This window comes from Bos indicus, chromosome 9 (genome assembly GCF_029378745.1).
Source record: "Bos indicus isolate NIAB-ARS_2022 breed Sahiwal x Tharparkar chromosome 9, NIAB-ARS_B.indTharparkar_mat_pri_1.0, whole genome shotgun sequence".
NCBI classification, from domain to species: Eukaryota; Metazoa; Chordata; class Mammalia; order Artiodactyla; family Bovidae; genus Bos; species Bos indicus.
In genome coordinates this window covers 41,234,496-41,252,425 of record NC_091768.1, presented here as the reverse complement: position 1 = coordinate 41,252,425, position 17,930 = coordinate 41,234,496, and the positions used below count along the sequence as shown (strand labels likewise).

The 17,930-nt window shown below is 35.8% G+C and overlaps 2 protein-coding genes across 15 annotated transcripts in view; both read left to right on the top strand.

Moving 5' to 3' along the window:
- CEP57L1 (centrosomal protein 57 like 1) overlaps window positions 1–12,182 on the top strand; it is a 91,268-nt gene extending 79,086 nt beyond the window's left edge. For 7 of the 9 annotated variants that reach the window (XM_070795526.1, XM_070795525.1, XM_070795523.1 and 4 more), the window contains 4 exons: window positions 582–659; window positions 775–1,016; window positions 2,023–2,167; window positions 4,309–12,182. In XM_070795526.1, coding sequence (XP_070651627.1) covers window positions 582–659; window positions 775–1,016; window positions 2,023–2,167; window positions 4,309–4,527 — 684 coding nt within the window. In that variant the 3' untranslated portion in view covers window positions 4,528–12,182. Of the gene's footprint in view, window positions 1–581; window positions 660–774; window positions 1,017–2,022; window positions 2,168–3,063; window positions 3,183–4,308 lie in introns of all 9 variants that reach the window. The other 2 variants (XR_011568326.1, XM_070795527.1) reach the window with 2 other exon arrangements.
- Window positions 6,785–17,930, top strand: part of LOC109563840 (uncharacterized) — a 205,093-nt gene continuing 193,947 nt past the window's right edge. For all 6 annotated transcript variants that reach the window (XR_011568321.1, XM_070795502.1, XM_070795501.1 and 3 more), the window contains exon 1: window positions 6,785–6,892. The gene's annotated coding sequence lies outside the window, so the exon portion shown is untranslated. The remainder of the gene's footprint in view (window positions 6,893–17,930) is intronic.

The following is a 17,930-nucleotide window of genomic DNA, read 5'->3' as shown; positions in this document are numbered from 1 at the left end:
AGTTTAGCCGTTAAGTCGTGTCTAACTCTTGCGACCCCATGGACTATAGCCCTCCAGGTTCCCCTGTCCGTGGGATTCTCCAGGCAAGAATTCTGGGGTGGGTTGCCATTTCCTTCTCCAGGGGATCTTCCCAACCCAGGGATTGAACTGGATCTCCTGCACTGCAGGCAGCTTCTTTATTGACAGAGCTACAAAGGAAGCTGCCTCAGTTTTAGGCTATCACAAATAAAGCAGTTATAAACTTTGTGTACAGGTTTTTGTGTGAACATATTTTTCATTTTCCTGGGGTAAATATCTAAAAGTGAAATCTCTGAATCATATGATAGCTATCAATAAATATTTAATTTTACAAGAAACTTCCAAACTGTCTGCCAAAGTGGCTGCATTATTTTGTGTGTATGAGCAATCTGGCTTCTCCATTTCCTCGTTAGCATTTGGTGTTGTCACATTTTTTTTTTAACCATTCTAACAGGTTATAGTCATATTTCTTTGTAACTTGCATATCTTAATGTGTAATAGTGTTAATTTGATAAATGTCTTTTAAAATATTTTTGTTTACTTTTTTCCTTGTCAATATTTAGAAAATTAAATGTTTAAAGAGAAGACCACCTCAGCAAATTTGTTCAAAATTTGAAACACTGCCTATTATGGCTGAGAAGGTGAGAAGGGAAAAATGAGGATACTTGTTCAGATAAATTCATGCTTTGGTATAAGTGCTATTTAAATGCCATCAGTTATTTCAAATCGTTCTCAGCTATTTCTTTTCCCCCAAAGTCTGCCAGTGCAAGCCATTCTGCAAATGCAAGTACACATAGCCTCCAAACAGTGCAACATTCTGGGCCACATATCCTTCAGAAACCAGCTGAAGTTACTGAGCTTAGATGTCTCTACAAGCCTTCTAGAACAACTTCTCAATGTAAAGCTGTACCTTCTGACTCAGAAAAGTCCATTTCTATTTGCCACAATTTGTCTGAACTTTTGATGGCAATGCAAGATGAGCTGGACCAAATGACTATGTAAGTATTTATCACAAGAAGTAGCAAGACAAATTTAGGTATCTTTTTTTCTTCTCAGTCTTTCAAACAATGTCGCTTACAAATTCGTAAAAACCTTACTTAGCCTTTTGAACTTATTTTGATCTGAAGATTACTACTTTTTTCTATTTAAAGTGTTTCTGTATTCCCAAGATCTGAACTGATAGACAAATATTTCTGTCATTCTAACAAATGGGGTCTGGTGACCTTAAATTATAATTCACAAATGCTTTTCTAAGATGCTCCTTCTGCTTTTTATAATCTTTTCAGTTAAGTGAATGATTTCATTAGACAAATAGGAATGCAATTTCTTATTTTCCATTCTGGCTTGTCTGCATTGCATGTTTGAAGCATCCATATGCTTCAAAGATTCTGTATGGGATACATATTTTAAGCTTCAAGTTTAAATATCTTTTCAACAAATATTCCAGAAAATATGTGACTTGGGTGGCCAATCAGTTGAACTAAGACCTCTGTAGAAGATATAACTAGTTCTATTAGCAGTAGTTTTTTTGAGCAGGCATTCACGAAATCTAGGAATTTCTCAAGCAAATACTTCTATAGCTGGAATTCTTCCAAAGATTCTACATTAAGAATTCCAAACTTGGAATGAAAAAGAGTCCCTTAATGCCTCTAGCTAAGGACATCAGAATATTTTACTACATTTAACTATGAACACTAAGAATTCAGACATTTTTTAAGATTCTTTGAGATCCTAAGTCTGAGATATTTCTAAATATATCTAATCTCAAATCATAAGAGCCTATTTATAATGACCATAGATTTAATTTGATAACTCTACAAAAAGAAGCTGTCTTTGAAGGTTAATATTTAACTCTGATTAAAGTTTATGATTGAGCAGAATATTGCTTAGTTGTGACAAAGATTAATATATAGTTTATATATATATATTTTATATATATATATATATATATAGTTTGTATACTATAAACTGTAATAGTGCTTGATACTTGCTTTTCTTTCAAAGGGGGTACCAAGACCTGCTGAATCAAATGAAAGAAACTGAAAGCCAATCCGTCTGTGAAGATATAGAATGTGAACTAGAGCGTTTAGTCAAGAAAATGGAAATTAAAGGAGAACAAATTTCCAAACTAATGCAGCATCAAGAAAGCGTAAGAAAGTTTTAGTAAAAAATTTTAATAAAAAGATTATAGATCTGGATTCAATGTTACGTTTCTCTAGACCTTCCAAATTTGAGGCCTGTATGGGTGGCTTAGTGAAAAGATGATAGATAGGAGTCACTTAGACTTATGATAAAATAGAGTCATCTGTACATTGAAATAACATGGTCTGCTACATAATTCTTAATATAATATAAAGAAAAGAGAACAAAGAAATTTAGTTATAGGGAATTCTCTGGCCGTCCAGTTGGTTAGAGCTCTATGCTTTCATTGCTGGGGCCCAGGTTCAGTCCTTGGTCGGGGAACTAAGATCCTACAAGCCACACAGCACAGCCAAAGGGAGAAAAAACAGAGAAAGTTTAATTATGTATTCAGAAGTAACTTTGGGAAAATTAAGAGGTAGGCTAAATTTGCTTTACATCTCTCCCAGCTGTCCATTTAGCATTCTTTCCTCTTATCCCTCTCTTTCCTAATGCCTTACTGAAGCCCCTTATGTCAACAGGTATCTAAAGCATACCCCATCTCTAAAACCACTATTTCCAGTTTCTCAGAACAAGCCATGCTGTGTTGCATTCCTTGGGAACCTATGCTTAGCTCACTCTAGTGGAGGTGATGAGGAGGACTCTATCCTTGTGTATAAATTCGTAGTAACTAAGAATGGCATAATAGTCTTAATATTTTGACAAAAAAAATCATGGAATATTACATTTTATCCCAAGACAATGAATTCACTCTTAGGACTATTATGCTCCTGAAACAGAAAGCAGAGGGAATCTTTCCAGGAACCTTCAGGTCATATCATGTAGCTATCTGCTAATGGATTAATCAGCATTCATATAAGTTGGTAATATATTAACCTCACAATTAAGCCTTCCCCACTTTTATAGGAAAGTAATAAAGAATGCAGAATTTTACTGCCTTTGTTCCTCTGTGGCCAATAAAGAAAGACAGAAGAAAATGAAATTTTGAAGCAAACATTTTCACTTAACTGGCTTTTAAAGCTATAGTAAGTAAACTTTCTGTATGATTGTGTTAGGGTGAAAATTATGTAACTTGTATACTTTCTTAGAATCACATAGGAGAAACCTGAAAGGAATAGAAGAGTAGTCGTATTTTTAAAATTTAGGCAGTATGTACATAAGTTATATTTTGAAAAATATTATATATATATATATATATATATATATATATATATATATAATAGCTTATAGAAGTAAAAATTTTTAAGAATTTTTAGGTAAACAGAACACCAGATACTTAGCCAGTGTCTGGACCAGCTCTACAAATCAGGCTATGCTTAAGTGAAATAGATTAAGTAATGTGGGGAATTCCCTGGCGGTCCATTGGTTAGGATTCCACACTTCCTCAGTAGGGTACATGGGTTCCATCCATGATTGGGGAATTGAGATCCCACAAGCCATGTAATGTGGCCAAAATAAATAATTGTTTAAAAGATTCAGTAATGGACTGGACTTGAAAGAAAAGGGCTTATCAAGTTTATAGATTTTGTTTTGTTTAATTCTGTCAACCCAATCATTACTAGAAACTCCTCAATGAGAAAAGGTTATTTATTCCTTTGCCTTTAAAAACAAAACAAAACTGGCATTCAGTAGTGCTTTAAACTCAGGAATACTTTAAAGAAAAAATATAGACTCTATAAACGTGATGTTCACTCCTAGCACCAAATTTTTGCTTTGTTGTTAATGTCACCAGAAAGGTCCTTCTCTCTCCATGTTCTCCTGATTTTTCCCGTTTCTTATCTTACAAAAACAAACATTTCTTTCTCTCAGCTTCTCCAGCCCATATCGATCTTGTCCTTCTTTATCCTTCTTAGACATACACTTTTTGTTCTACTCAAAGTTATTCTGGCTTGAATTATTCTCTAGTTGTCACATATATGCTTTTTTTTCTCTAATAATAAGAGCAATAAGCTTCTGGAAAGCAATGATTGTTTTATTCATTATGTTTCTGTGTAAATAGCACAGTGTTAGGTATGCAATAAGGATTCAATAAATAAAGACTTACCAAACTTTTTAATTTCATGTAATCTTTAAACCATCAATCCAATCCTCTATTATAAGGTATATTTTAAGTATATTTTTGACTGAAATATTAGATTTTTTTCTTTCCAGGTCCGCAAACTGCAGCAAAAAGTTCAGAATTCAAAGATGAGTGAAACTTCAGCTATTCAGCAAGAAGATAGCAACTGTAAAGGAACAAAGAATATAAAAAATAGCTCCAGAAAATGTTTGCTAACTAACTCTCTTCAAAAGAACAACAACTGTCGTCCAATACGAGTCCATAATCTTCAGATGAAATTGAGACGAGATGATATTATGTGGGAACAGTAACACAATAGCAAAACTATCATCTTGAATGAACTTTGTCAATGAGATCTTGAACTGTCTAAAGTGGTTTTAATTTAATATACCTTTGTGAAATTTTGCATTATGTTTCTAGCCTCTATAAAGTATCAAATTGTAGTATTTTTAAATGAATGCCTAATGACCTCCTAAGAAACCCAAATAATAAATGATTGCTTTCCTGTTCTTTTTTATTGACTAAAATACCTCAGCATACCATGTTTTAGAAACATTGTTCACTTTGCAGATACATTAAGTTTAAAACATTATACTAGACTGATGATATTTAAAATTGAGTTGAATTTGAGATATAAGTGCCATTCCACTTTTTCATTTAGTAGGCTTGTAACCTTAAGAAGATTATAAAGAACAAATATAAAATTAACAGAGTATGGACAGGCCTTTTAACTTTTCTTGTGCTTCTTCCCTGTCTTGTTTTAGAGCTGGGGAATGTTTTTCTTTTTTGGAAAGGGAAAAGCTTTGTGAAGAGTCCTTTAGTCCATTTTTTAATGTGACAATTACAAATAGGAACTCATAGTTAACTAACTCTTAGATGACAGTAATCCAACTGTGAAAGCCTTTCTCTGCTATTCCCATTCTCTTTTATAAATCTAGCTCTTGTTTTTTTTAATCTGACTCCTTTATAACTATATTTTTATGCTTTGATTAGTGATGCCATAAGATATTTCTTTGTACATATATGCTTTATAGTGAATTTCCATTTGTTGACCTGTCTTTCCAGAAATGTGTGGAAACTAGTACAACTCTACTGAACTTACTTTGTTTCTCACCAGAATCCTTTGGGGCAACTAGAGAATTGGAGTCACCACCTGATGGAGAACTAGAAGACTGACACAAAAAGCATAACAGAAGGGAGGAGCTCAGAAGATAGGATAGCAATTTAAAAAATGGTGATTCCAAAGGGACAGTTTTAGAGGTACATCTTTATCTATAGCTGGGGGATATTCAAGCTATAGGTATGAAAGAATAAAAAGATCAAGATCTTGGGGAGCTAGGAAATGCAATTTTTTTTAAAGATAGTCTTTATATCCTCTTAGGAAATCCCAAAGATTATATGTAGGAGAAAGAGAGTAATTGTGGGCTCTTTGTGGAGGAAAGAGAAAAACTATAATTCATTCTTATGAAGAGAAAAAGAGGTGCTTCTCAAAGACCTTTCCATACCTGAAGTGGAGATATGACTGAAAATGGGCAGATTTATACTTGGAATTGTCCTTGAAAGTAACTAATGACTGAAATAAACGTTTCTCTGCCTCTGGTTTAAATGTTGTCCTTCACCCACTTTCACTCCCTCTCCCCTTACAGCTCCTTCAACCCAAGAGATGTTCCACAGACTGCTTCATCTAAACTCAGTTTCATCACCTTACCTATTTTTCTACTTTATCTTTTCTCAAGAATGTGAGTGCCATAGTTTATACTTGGCAAAAAACTCACCCAGATATGCCTTTGTTTTCTATGCACTTAAGATGGTGGCTGAATATTTTTAATTTACCAGTAGTAAAGTCATTACTTGTGGAGATGTTTTACTAAAACAAATTACCATAAAAAATTAAAATCACTTAAGGAACACTTGAATATTTTAACTAAGAATTGTGAATTTTCTTCCAAAACCAGTGCAATGTAGTAGAAAAAACATAGATCTCGGAAATAGGAAACTTGGGTTCATGTTGATTCTGCCACTTAGTAGTTTAGACAATCAAATGACTTTTTGGAACCTCTGTTTCTCATTTGTAAAAGTAGGATTGTATTACTACCTACCTCATAGGGTTGTTGTGAGATTAACTGAAATAACATGTCAAAGCACCCAGCAGAAGGGTTGGCACTGAATAAAAACTCAGTAAATGTTATATCTGAGCAGCCAAAAAGAGAAAAAATTGTCATAGATCCTGAGTTGCAGGGGTTAAAGCCTGAAAGCAAGAACCAAAAGGTACTCTTCATAAAAGTGAGAATATTCTAAATTTACTTTTTTTTTTCTTTTTCTATATGCCTAGGATGAAATTGCTTTGATTTGTTCCCTGGCTCAGGTTTCTAGTGGGGGTTGGGTAAAGAATATAATCCTACCATGATGTGGAAATATGTACTCATAGCAACTTGATTTGAAGTTTGTTTGGGTTGTTGGGGTGACATGTATTAGGAAAGATGATAAAGAATGGTCTCCTGTTGCTCCATCACAATTACTGAACTGAAAATGTGTCTCTGCTCACAGACTGCTGCTTGCCTTTGACTCCTCAGGGGGTGGAGCAAACGATTTCCTTCCTGGATGGGGCTGTCTATGGTCAGTGTACAAGAGTTGCTGTAGCAACCCCGCAGCTGTGCTCTGCCTAGCAGAAACTCGGTAGGATATCATAGATTTTTGTTCACTTAAGTGAAAAACAGGTTTGCTTGTTTTTTATTTAATCATAAATTGAAAAAAATGAAATTAGAACTTTTATCCAAGACAAGTCTCAACTTTGATGCAACTATGAAACTAGAAAGTTTGAGTGTTTGAAGCAGTAGTGACTATTCTAATCCTGGAAATAGGAGTTGGAATCTTGAATTAACTGTATTTGTGTGGGTCATTGGAATATGACCATTTTTATTAAGTTGTAGCTAAAGATAGGAAGATTAGAGGGAAATGCCCTATTTTCAACAGTACAAGGTTAAAGGAAATATTTAATACAGTGTGCTAACTGGCTGGGATGGTATGCTTGAAACTTATTTTTTAGTTATGTATAAAGCTTTCTTCCTTTAAAAATAAAATTTTAACTGTAGAGTAGTATTCTTAATCCATGATAAGACATCAAAATGTAAATCAAAACTTGACTTGTGAGATATCAAACTAGGGGGAAAGGGTGGGTTGGTCATGAGCAATGGAAGGAGTGCTCAGTGTGGCCAAAAATGCACCAGCTGCCATTGTTGGTATAGTGTAAATAGTGAAACTCCTAATGGAGTTTTCCTGGAACTCTATTCATCTGTAACTAAAGCTGTACCTACAGAGAACATTTAATTTAATTGTATGTGAGGTTTAGATAAGTATAAGCTGACTCCCAGATGTACAACAATACAAACCTATCTAAGGCATAGCATAGCATCTTGAGATTAAAAAAAAAAAACTCTTTATGGGTGCCATGGCACCTTTTAATTAAAGTAAAACGAGGATAAATAAAAATAATAATTGACTGTTACCGGTGTGAAAATAAATTCACTTCTTGGTAAATAGACCTTGCCAGTACCTCAGCCTTATTCTTCATAACCTGTGTACTTATTTAACTTTCCTCCTTTTTTTTTTTTTTTTTGGTGTTTTGTTATATAGAGAGAATTAGATATAGCAAAATGGTAAAGTTTAAAGTTTAAAATATTGTCTAGACCAGAGTTTATTTTGATTATAGCTATGAAGTGTTTACATAAAGAATCAGGTCGATTTTTTCTCCTGATGGGTTTTTTTTTTTTTTGCTATGCTGGGTCTTCATTGCTGAGAGGGCTTTTCTTTAGTTGTAGCAAGTGGGGGCTGCTCTCTAGTTGCAGAGCATGGGCTCTAGAGTACATGGACTTCAGTAATTGTGGCATATGGATCAGTAGTTGTAGCTCCCAGGCTCTAGAGCACAGGCTCAATTGTTGTGGGGTGCCTGGGCTTAGTTCCTCCACAGCATGTGGAATCTTCCCAGATCAGGGATCAAACCTGTGTCTCCTGCATTGCCAGGCAGATTCTTTACTGCTGAAATACCAGGAAAACCCTCCTGATGGGTTTTTGAGCATGTTCTCCATACCAGTATAGTGTCATTGCATTCTCAAAAGCTTATTAGATGCCATAGACAATTATTAAAATTATAAACTAGGATACCCCCACTGAAGAAATGTATTTTTTATTATATATGCATGATCTATTGTATTCCTTGTATTATATCTGTTTAATAGTTTTAACAGAAAAGAAGTAAACTGATCTCTTGTTACTTTACACTCTGAGGTATTTTTTGTTTCTGTTTTTCAACCATGTAAGACTTATAAATGCCAGTTCATCATTTTGTAATGTTGAGAGACTGGATCCAGGCTGTAGGCAGAATGCTGGGCATGATGAATTTTCTATCAAAGAAAGACAGAAAAAGTTATTTGGTATAATCAGCTTTCTAGAATAATCTTTTAAAATAAGTATGATGTTATCCACCATACTTTCTGCCTAGATTTTGCTTATCTAGCTTCCCTTAATTCTTCAGATCTCAATTTACTGCAGCCTCTAAGAAACCCTCTTTAAGCGTCTTCTTCACATCCCTACCTGCTCCCAAATCTGGCTTAGCTGCCTTTTCTAGGTACTTGCTCTGTCTTTGCACTTCGCACATTTTCTTGTTATCATTTGTTTGTTTGTCTTCCCATAGATTGAAAGCTCCCTGAAGGCAAGATCATTTCTTGTTCACCGCTGTAGCCAAGAACCCAGCATAGTACCTGGCCCATAAGTGGCCTCTCAGTAAATATTTAATAATTATACTGCATGGAAATACATTAACCTTATTTGGTGAACTCATTTGGAATGAGCATATTGGATCAAGTACTGTTGTTTCAGGCACCAGTTCAACTACTCTGTTGTTTCATCTTTTAAGGATATGTGACCATATTTTATATAACCACTAGTTAAGAATATTTAAGTATTTTATTATTTTTTGGGGGGGCAACACAGACAACAGGCACTCAGAATGTTGCTTTCTTTGATATGATGCTAAGAGGAAGAGGTTTGAGAATCAAGGTAGTTCTTTACTTGTATATTGGTGTGTTTGACATGTTCATTCAGCAAGTATTGATCTCTAATAATCAAGAATTTGTTGATCCTAGGATACTGTGTTAGTTGCTATAGAAGATTCAAAGAAATTATACATGGATTATGTCTTTAAGTTGCTTATAGTCTGATAGTAGAGATAAGACATACATAAACATATAAGAAAGAAAACAGTAGGTGGCACAGAGGTATAATGATCAGCACAGAGCAGATGCTCAAAAAATATTTGTCTACCAAACCTTTGTTTTCATCCATTCATAGATGAAGTCAGCCTGTTTGTATTTCTTCATTTGTTATCTTGATATATATATGGCTCTCCTCTGCTTTATTTCCTCATGGCAGAATTGGTCTCAGATTCTTAATCTTCCATAACTTATTGATTGAGGAAACCAGTCCACCCAGTAGTCTCAAACACGTACTGTCACATAACCAGCACCAAATTCAAAGACATGAGTCAAAAGAATGGTATGAAACACAAGTATATAGGAAGAGAGTGGAGAGTAATTGGGGCAAAAGTCAAACAACAAGGATTTAGACTGCAACAGAAAAATAATATAGTGGCAAGTTATATACTAAAGGCCAATTATTGATTTTCACAGAATTATGCAAATAATTTCCAGTCACTTTCCTTATGAATTTAACCCTCTCAATTTCCTCATACTTCATCTTCTTTATCACTTAGGCCAAGTCAGTATTTTTCAAACTGTAGATCATATCCTATTAATGGATTGTGAAATCAATTTAGTGGATCACTGTCAACATTTTTAAAAATAATATAGAATAGCATTGAAACTGTCAGAGCACTTCACACATAGAGAAGGTAGTGCTGTTTTATGAAATTTTGTAAGTACTAAATTATAATTTAAAATGCAAAATTATAATTTAAAATGCAAAATTATAATTTAAAATGTAAAACTATAATTTCTAAATGTTATTTGGAAAAGTAAAATCCAGCTTTTAATAAATGTTCAAAGGGAATGAATTTGAAAAATGTTGTGGAGGACAGTGAGATAGCCAGTATAAAATAGGAATACTCTCAAGTTCCCTACTATGACTTGTGCAGTCTACTGTTGATCCCAGAAATACCATTTCAAATTTGTTTTGTATGTTCTACAGGTAAAAGTCCCACTTTAGTCAATACCTTTACATTTGCTGGTCTATAGAATACTCTTTTCAAACACTAGCCAACCTACATTAGAGGAATGTTACTTTTCTAATGTGGATACAAATAAATATATTCACCATGAATTCTTTAACAAAAGGCCTCAATTATTTCTCAGCCATTGTTTCTGTCTTGTCACTGCCTCTGTGTGGAATCTAATCAAGCAGGGGTTTTATGATTAGGAAAAAAATCTTTTCTGTAGGTGCTTGAGACAGTTTTAAAATGCATAAAGAAGTGAGATTTGTGAGAGGAAAAACTGTGCATGTCTTGAATCTGAAATGAGCAAAGATTTATCCTGTGAGAAATCCTATTTGTTTGAGCATCAGCAGTCAACAACACTAAAAAAGTTTGAAACCTGATATACTACCAACAGGACACTCTTTAAAGACATGTCATTTTACTGAACTGATAAAATATTTTGAAAAGAGTGAATGGAGTATATAAATATCTTACCTGAAAAACAGCTTCATTAAATGAAATTACTGCCAACTGACAGGCTGTGGTTCTGTGACTTTTGATATCCTATTCAACATGTTTCTTCAGGCAGTGTCAGCTTTTGGCTGTGGTTAGAACACTTTCACTTTTCACTTTCATGCATTGGAGAAGGAAATGGCAACCCACTCCAGTGTTCTTGCCTGGGGAATCCCAGGGACGGGGGAGCCTGGTGGGCTGCCGTCTATGGGGTCGCACAGAGTCAGACACGACTGAAGCAACTTAGCAGCAGCAGAACATAGGAAGAAGTGCCATAAGGAAGCGAACATCAGGGTGATGTTCATTATAATGGGATTCTACTCACTTGTAAAAGTTTGTTCACCACTACAAAGTATTAAAAGTGCTTAAATTGTTAAATAGATTTTAGTCCTTATGAAAAGAAGATTATAAAGTGAGCCAGACCTTCTAGTCATAGCTAAAATATTCTTTTGACCTAATTTTGCTTAATCTGATCAAGTAAATTTTAGGATAAGTTTTGAAAAACCTTGAAAGTTTTTCTTTGGTTAATTTTCTTTAAAGTTAAATGTACAATGACTTGTGGGATATTTCTTAGAAAAATCTATTATTGAACTAGTACAGAATGTGAATCATTTCTTGCCTGAAATATAAGATTGTTGTTTACAAGGCAGTTGTCCAGAATCTTCTCATTAAATTGGAAACTATTTCGCTTTTCATCACTGTAGGTTCTTTTAACTTCACAAGTGTGTTATTTAAAACATAAATCCTATTGGTACACAGGAAACCCATTTAAAATTAAATTTTAAAACACTCTTGAGAATTCCATGGAACATTTTTGGTTTTATAATTTCTAGCAAAAGAAAAAGTACCTTTAATACCTTAAAAATATATTTTCAGAGATAGCTAACCCCAGACTTTGTAATAATACATGTGAAAGAATAGCACTATTAATATTTTAAAATATTGAATGCTTGAATATAGCACAAAATTATTACCTTCATTTTCCCCAAAATAAGCTAAGCCACAAATTTAAAACTGGGAAATTCAGTATCAGAATTAAAAGAAATATTTCTGGGTTAAGAAGTTCTACTTTTACTTTAATTTCAAAATGAATTTGTCTTTTAAAAGCTTATTCTGTGATTTTATGTATATAACTCTTTGATTTGATAAACTTGAAAGAATTTATATCAGTATTATATATGCTGCTTCTCTCTTGTGGTGTGATTTAAATATTGGACACCTAAGCCTAAGTAAATTTTCAGAGAGGGTCATTTTCTCTTTGTTCTTTTATAGTATAGCTCTTAAGCAGAGTGAGAGCTTTGCCTTTGCTATTTGAATAGAATGTTTTCCTGTGGTTTCTAATTCTCAGATCCACTTCTGAGCATTTCTATGGATATGCCACAACTAGTGGAGTTTGATTCTTAACCAGTCTAGTAAAATATTATTGATACAAACTACCACTGGCTGAAGTAAAACATAAACCACTCAGAGATTAAAGCATTTAAAAAGAAAAGGGTTTATATGCCAACAAGATTTGTGAGGGAGTCCAAGATATAGAAGGATAGCTTTCACAAATTAAAGATATGACAAGTATTTGAAAGAAAAAAACTTACAAATATACCAAGGTCATCAAGTTTACTGTTAATCTCTTTAAGGTAGAAAACAGCTTTTGGATATGACATATCCAAAAAGATCATCACATATCTTCAGACATTGGCATTGTCAAAATCAGGGATATATTTGTTTCTATCGGGGAATATCTTATAGGAAAGACTCAAGGTTTCATTTACTGAGGGAACAAGAATCAGACAAATTGACTGTTTTTGCTGATGTTACTTTATCTCGGTTGCAAATTTCCAAGGTCACCTTTGGGCTCAGTGATTCACTAAAAGAATACATAGAACTCAGAAAAGCTATTATACTCATGGTTTATTACAACAAAAACATACAAATTTAAATCAGCAACTCAAAAAAGGACATAAGGTAAAGTTCAGGAAGTCTAGGGTTTCCCTGGTAGCTCAGCTGGTAAAGAATCTGCCTGCAATTCAGGAGATCCCAGTTCGATTCCTGGGTTAGGAAGATCCCCTGGAGAAGGGTTAGGCTACCCACTCCAGTATTCTTGGGCTTCTCTGGTGGCTCAGAGAGTAAAGAATCCGCCTGCAATGCAGGAGACTTGGGTTTGATCCCTGGGTTGGGAAGATTCCCCTAGAGGAGGGCATGGCAACCCACTCTAGTATTCTTGCCTGGAGAACAAGAGGAGCCTGAACAGAGGAGCCTAGTGGGGTACAGTCCATGGGGTCACAAAGAGTCAGACACAACTGAGCAACTAAGCACAGCACAGCAAAGTCCAGGAAACACCAGGCATGAACTAGAACTTGTCTTCCAGTGAAGTCATGCAGATAGCACTTAATTCTAGCAATGATGTATGATATGCTTGGAGTATTGCTCCTCTGAGCTTTGGTGTCCAATTTTTTTATTGTGGGCTGGTCACATAGCATGGCTGACTGCCCATGTGACTGACCTTCAGTCTCCGGTCCCTCTGAAAAAGTGAAAGTGATAGTCGCTTAGTGATGTCCAATTCTTTGCATTCCATGGACTGTAGCCTGCCAGACTCCTCTGTCCATGGAATTCTCCAGGCAAGAATACTGGAGTGGGTAGCCATTCCCTTCTCCAGGGGATCTTACCAATCCAAGGACAGAACCCGGGACTGCTGCATGCAGGCAGATTCTTTTCTGTCTGAGCCACCAAAGCTGGTACCAAATGGCTGAAAGCCCCATCATAAATCACATTGTTAGTGAAGACTATCTTGCAGAGCATGAAGCTCCTAGGTAAACTAAAAGTGTTTTTATCAGGCAGGCTGTTCCATGGTCTTAGAGGTTATCTCCCAGGAGTTGAGCAAGGGTAAAACCTTTGTTTGGAATGTGAAATGTTAATCCTTTACAACACACGGTTGTTGTATTCCATTTTCTGACTTTGGAATGTGATGTGCATTTCTTACTCTAATTACAGTGTCAATTTTGCCTTCAAATTTCCTCCTAAGGCATGACTTTGACTGCATAAACCTGTTTAGTGATTTTCTACTGCAGTATCATTACTTGGATATTTTGTTTTTATTATGTAAATGTGATGAAAGTTCACACGTATATACAAAAAACCTTCTTGTAATTTGGTTAATAAAATTAAAGTCACATGACACTAAAATTTAGGAGTTATCTTTATCTGGAAACTTTGTAAAGTTCATAAGGTTGTCATTATTTTTACATGTAAAATATCACTCTTATCAGCTCATATACGAAGACAAGAAACCAACAACCATCCAGTTCACCTCAAGCAAGTTGCTTGGACCTTGTTGTTTAATAATGGGCTTTCTGTATGTAATTTAATGAGGTTTGAGGCATGACCATGGTTACAAAAGCAATTACTAAATAACTGCCTTACAGAAAGGAGAATCTTTTTATTGAACCTGTGTAAAATAGCAAGGAAACATGTGCACTATAGTCCATGGAATGGCAAAGAGTTGGACAACTTAGCATCTGAACAGCAGCAACAATGTAAAACAGCTACATGGCCAGGAAAAGTAAAGGAGCTAAGTAAAGGAATTTTGTGTAATTTCAACCATTTAAACTATTTTGGGGTAGTTTTATATGTATTCTCCAGAATCATAATTTTTATGTTTCTCTAACAATGTTCAAGCTACCACAAATTACACTCATCTCACACACTAGCAAAGTAATGTTCAAAATTCTCCAAGCCACGTTTCAACAGTACATGACCAGTGAACTTCCAGATGTTCAAGCTGGATTTAGAAAAGGCAGTGGAACCAGAGATCAAATTGCCAACATCCGTTGGATCATCGAAAGAGCAAGAAAGTTCCAGAAAAGCATCTACTTCTGCTTTATTGACTATGCCAAAGCCTTTGACTGTGTGGATCACAGCAAACTGTGGAAAATTCTGAAAGAGATGGGAATACTGGACTACCTCACCTGCCTCCTCAGAAATCCGTATGCAGGTCAAGAAGCAACAGTTAGAACTAGACATGGAATAGTGAAAGGTTGTTGTTGAATCACGCGAATACACCAGGATTTTTGGCCCCCGGAGGAGAAGAATTCAATCCGGGGCCAGAGACGAGGCTTGATCGCTCAGAGCTTTTGTGTAATAAAGTTTTATTGAAGTATAAAGGAGATGGAGAAAGCTTCTGACATAGGCATCAGAAGGGGGCAGAAAGAGTACCCCCCTGCTGGTCTTTAGCTGGATGTTATATAGTCACTAGCAGTCTGTTAATGAAAGAAAGGAATATCTTAAAATTCAGAATGGAGAGAGATAAAAATGTCTGACACTTGCAGGCTATTTCCTCTATTTGGAGACCCCTGGCCTTCCTGCCTGTTACCCTCTCAATAGCAGACTGGTTCCAAATAGGAAAAGGAGTGCGTCAAGGCTGTATATTGCCACCCTGCTTATTTAACTTACATGCAGAGTACATCATGAGAAATGCTTGGCTGGATGAAGCACAAGCTGGAATCAACATTGCCGGGAGAAATATCAATAACCTTAGATATGCAGATGACACCACCCTTATGGCAGAAAGCGAAGAAGAACTAAAGAGTCTCTTGATGAAAGTGAAAGAGGAGAGTGAAAAAGTTGGCTTAAAGCTCAACATTCAGAAAACTAAGATCATGGCATCTGGTTCCATCACTTCATGGCAAATAGATGGGTAAACAATGGGAACAGTGTCAGACTTTATTTTGGGGGGTCCAAAAATCACTGCAGATGGTGATTGCAGCCATGAAATTAAAAGACACTTGCTCTTTGGAAGAAAAGTTATGACCAACCTATAGACAGCATATTAAAAAGCAGAGACATTACTTTGCCAACAAAGGTCCCTCTAGTCAAAGCTATGGTTTTTCCAGTAGTCATGTATGGTTGTGAGAGTTGGACTGTAAAGAAAGCTGAGCACTGAAGAATTGACGCTTTTGAACTGTGGTGTTGGAGAAGACTCTTGAGAGTCCCTTGGACTTCAAGGAAATCCAACCAGTCCATCCTAAAGGAAATCAATCCTGAATATTCATTGGAAGGACTGATCTGAAGCTGAAACTCCAATACTTTGGCCACCTGATGCAAAGAACTGACTCATTTGCAAAAGACCCTCATGCTGGGAAAGATTGAAGGCAGGAGGAGAAGGGGATGATAGAGGATGAGATGGTTGGATGGCATCACCAACTCTACGGACATGAGTTTGTGCAAGCTCCGGGAGTTGGTGATGGAAAGGGAAGCCTGGCGTGCTGCAGTCCATGAGATCGCAGAGAGTTGGATAGGACTGAGCGACTGAACTGAACTGAACCATCTGTTACTGATAAGCTATATTAAGATTTCCACAGATTTTTTTTTCTGAATTCCAAAACTTCTGTTAGAACAATGCCTCCAGTTTATACAAGTGTGGCCAAATAAGAGTTTGAAATAAAGAAGAATGGAATTCTTCTTATATGTCCATTAGATACAGGACATTAGTCATAATTAACTAATTTAGTCCTGGGTAGAAAATTCTTGTTTTTCTGATTTGGGGTGAAGCAATCAGTTTCACAAAGTCATCTGCTTCTGGATTTAAAGAGTCCTAGAAATCCTGACTCTAATCTTTTGGTAGTCTGACAGGTATCTGTCTGTCATCCTGATATCAGCTTACGCTGAAAAGTCTGTTTCCATATTCTACTCCCTGTAGAGTCAATAGTTATGAGTATGATAAAAGTCTTTACTGAGGCTTTCACTGTTTTCATGTTTCTGCCAGAACGCCCAATTTCTGGTCTTTGTAGCTCATAATAGGGACTTCAGACCAGGCAAATGTAAGGAAAAAGCAGAAACTGTCTATGGAGAAGACTCAGTGAAAGTGAAGTTCACTCAGTTGTGTCCGACTCTTTGTGACCCCATGGACGATACAGTCCATGGAATTCTCCAAGCCAGAATACTGGAATGGGTAGCCTTTTCCTTCTCCAGGGAATCTTCCAACAGAGGAATTGAACCCAGGTTACCCACGTTGCAGGCAGATTCTTTACCAGCTGAGCCACAAGGGAAGCCTGGAGAAGACTCAGTGACTCATATTAATTTGTAGTAGCCAACAATGATCAATTAATGAAGAATAAAATCCCTTTTTTCCTGAAATAACCCATAATCATGTTATGAAGATTTATTTAACTATCACCTTGAGAGAAAATGTATATTCTGGACAGAGTAGGCAATAAGTAGTCTCTAGATTTTTTCTGGACAGAGTAGGCAATAAGTAGTCTCTAAATTTTTTTTTTTTTTAATTTCAGTTCAGTTCAGTTCAGTCGCTTGCACACCATGCCTCCCTGTCCATCACCAACTCCCGGAGTTTACTCAAACTCATGTCCATTGAGTTAGTGATGCCATCCAACCATCTAATCCTCTATTGTCCCCTTCTCCTCCTGCCTTCAATCTTTCCCAACATCAGGATCTTTTCAAGTGAATCATTTCTTCGCATCGGGTGGCCAAAGTATTGGAGCTTAGCTTCAGCATCAGTCCTTCCAATGATTATTCAGGACTGATCTCCTTCAGGATGGACTGGTTGGATCTCCTTGAAGTCCAAGGAACTCTTAAGAGTCTTCTCCAGCACCACAGTTCAAAAGCGTCAATTCTTTGGTGCTCAGCTTTCTTTATGGTCCAACTCTTGCATCCATACATGACTACTGGTAAAACAATAGCTTTGACTAGACAGACCTTTGTTGGCAAAGTAGTGTCTCTGCTTTTTAATATGCTGTCTAGGTTGGTCATAGCTTTTCTTTCAAGGAGCATGTGTCTTTTAATTTCATAACTGCAGTCACCATCTGCAGTGATTTTGGAGCCAAAAAAAAAAGTCTATTTCCATTATTTTCCCATCTATTTGCCATGAATTGATGGGACCAGATGCCATGATCTTAGTTTTCTGAATGTTTTAAAATTTATTCATTTTTAATTGGAGGATAATAGTTTTACATTCTTGCCAATGCAAGAGAAGTGGGTTCCATCCTT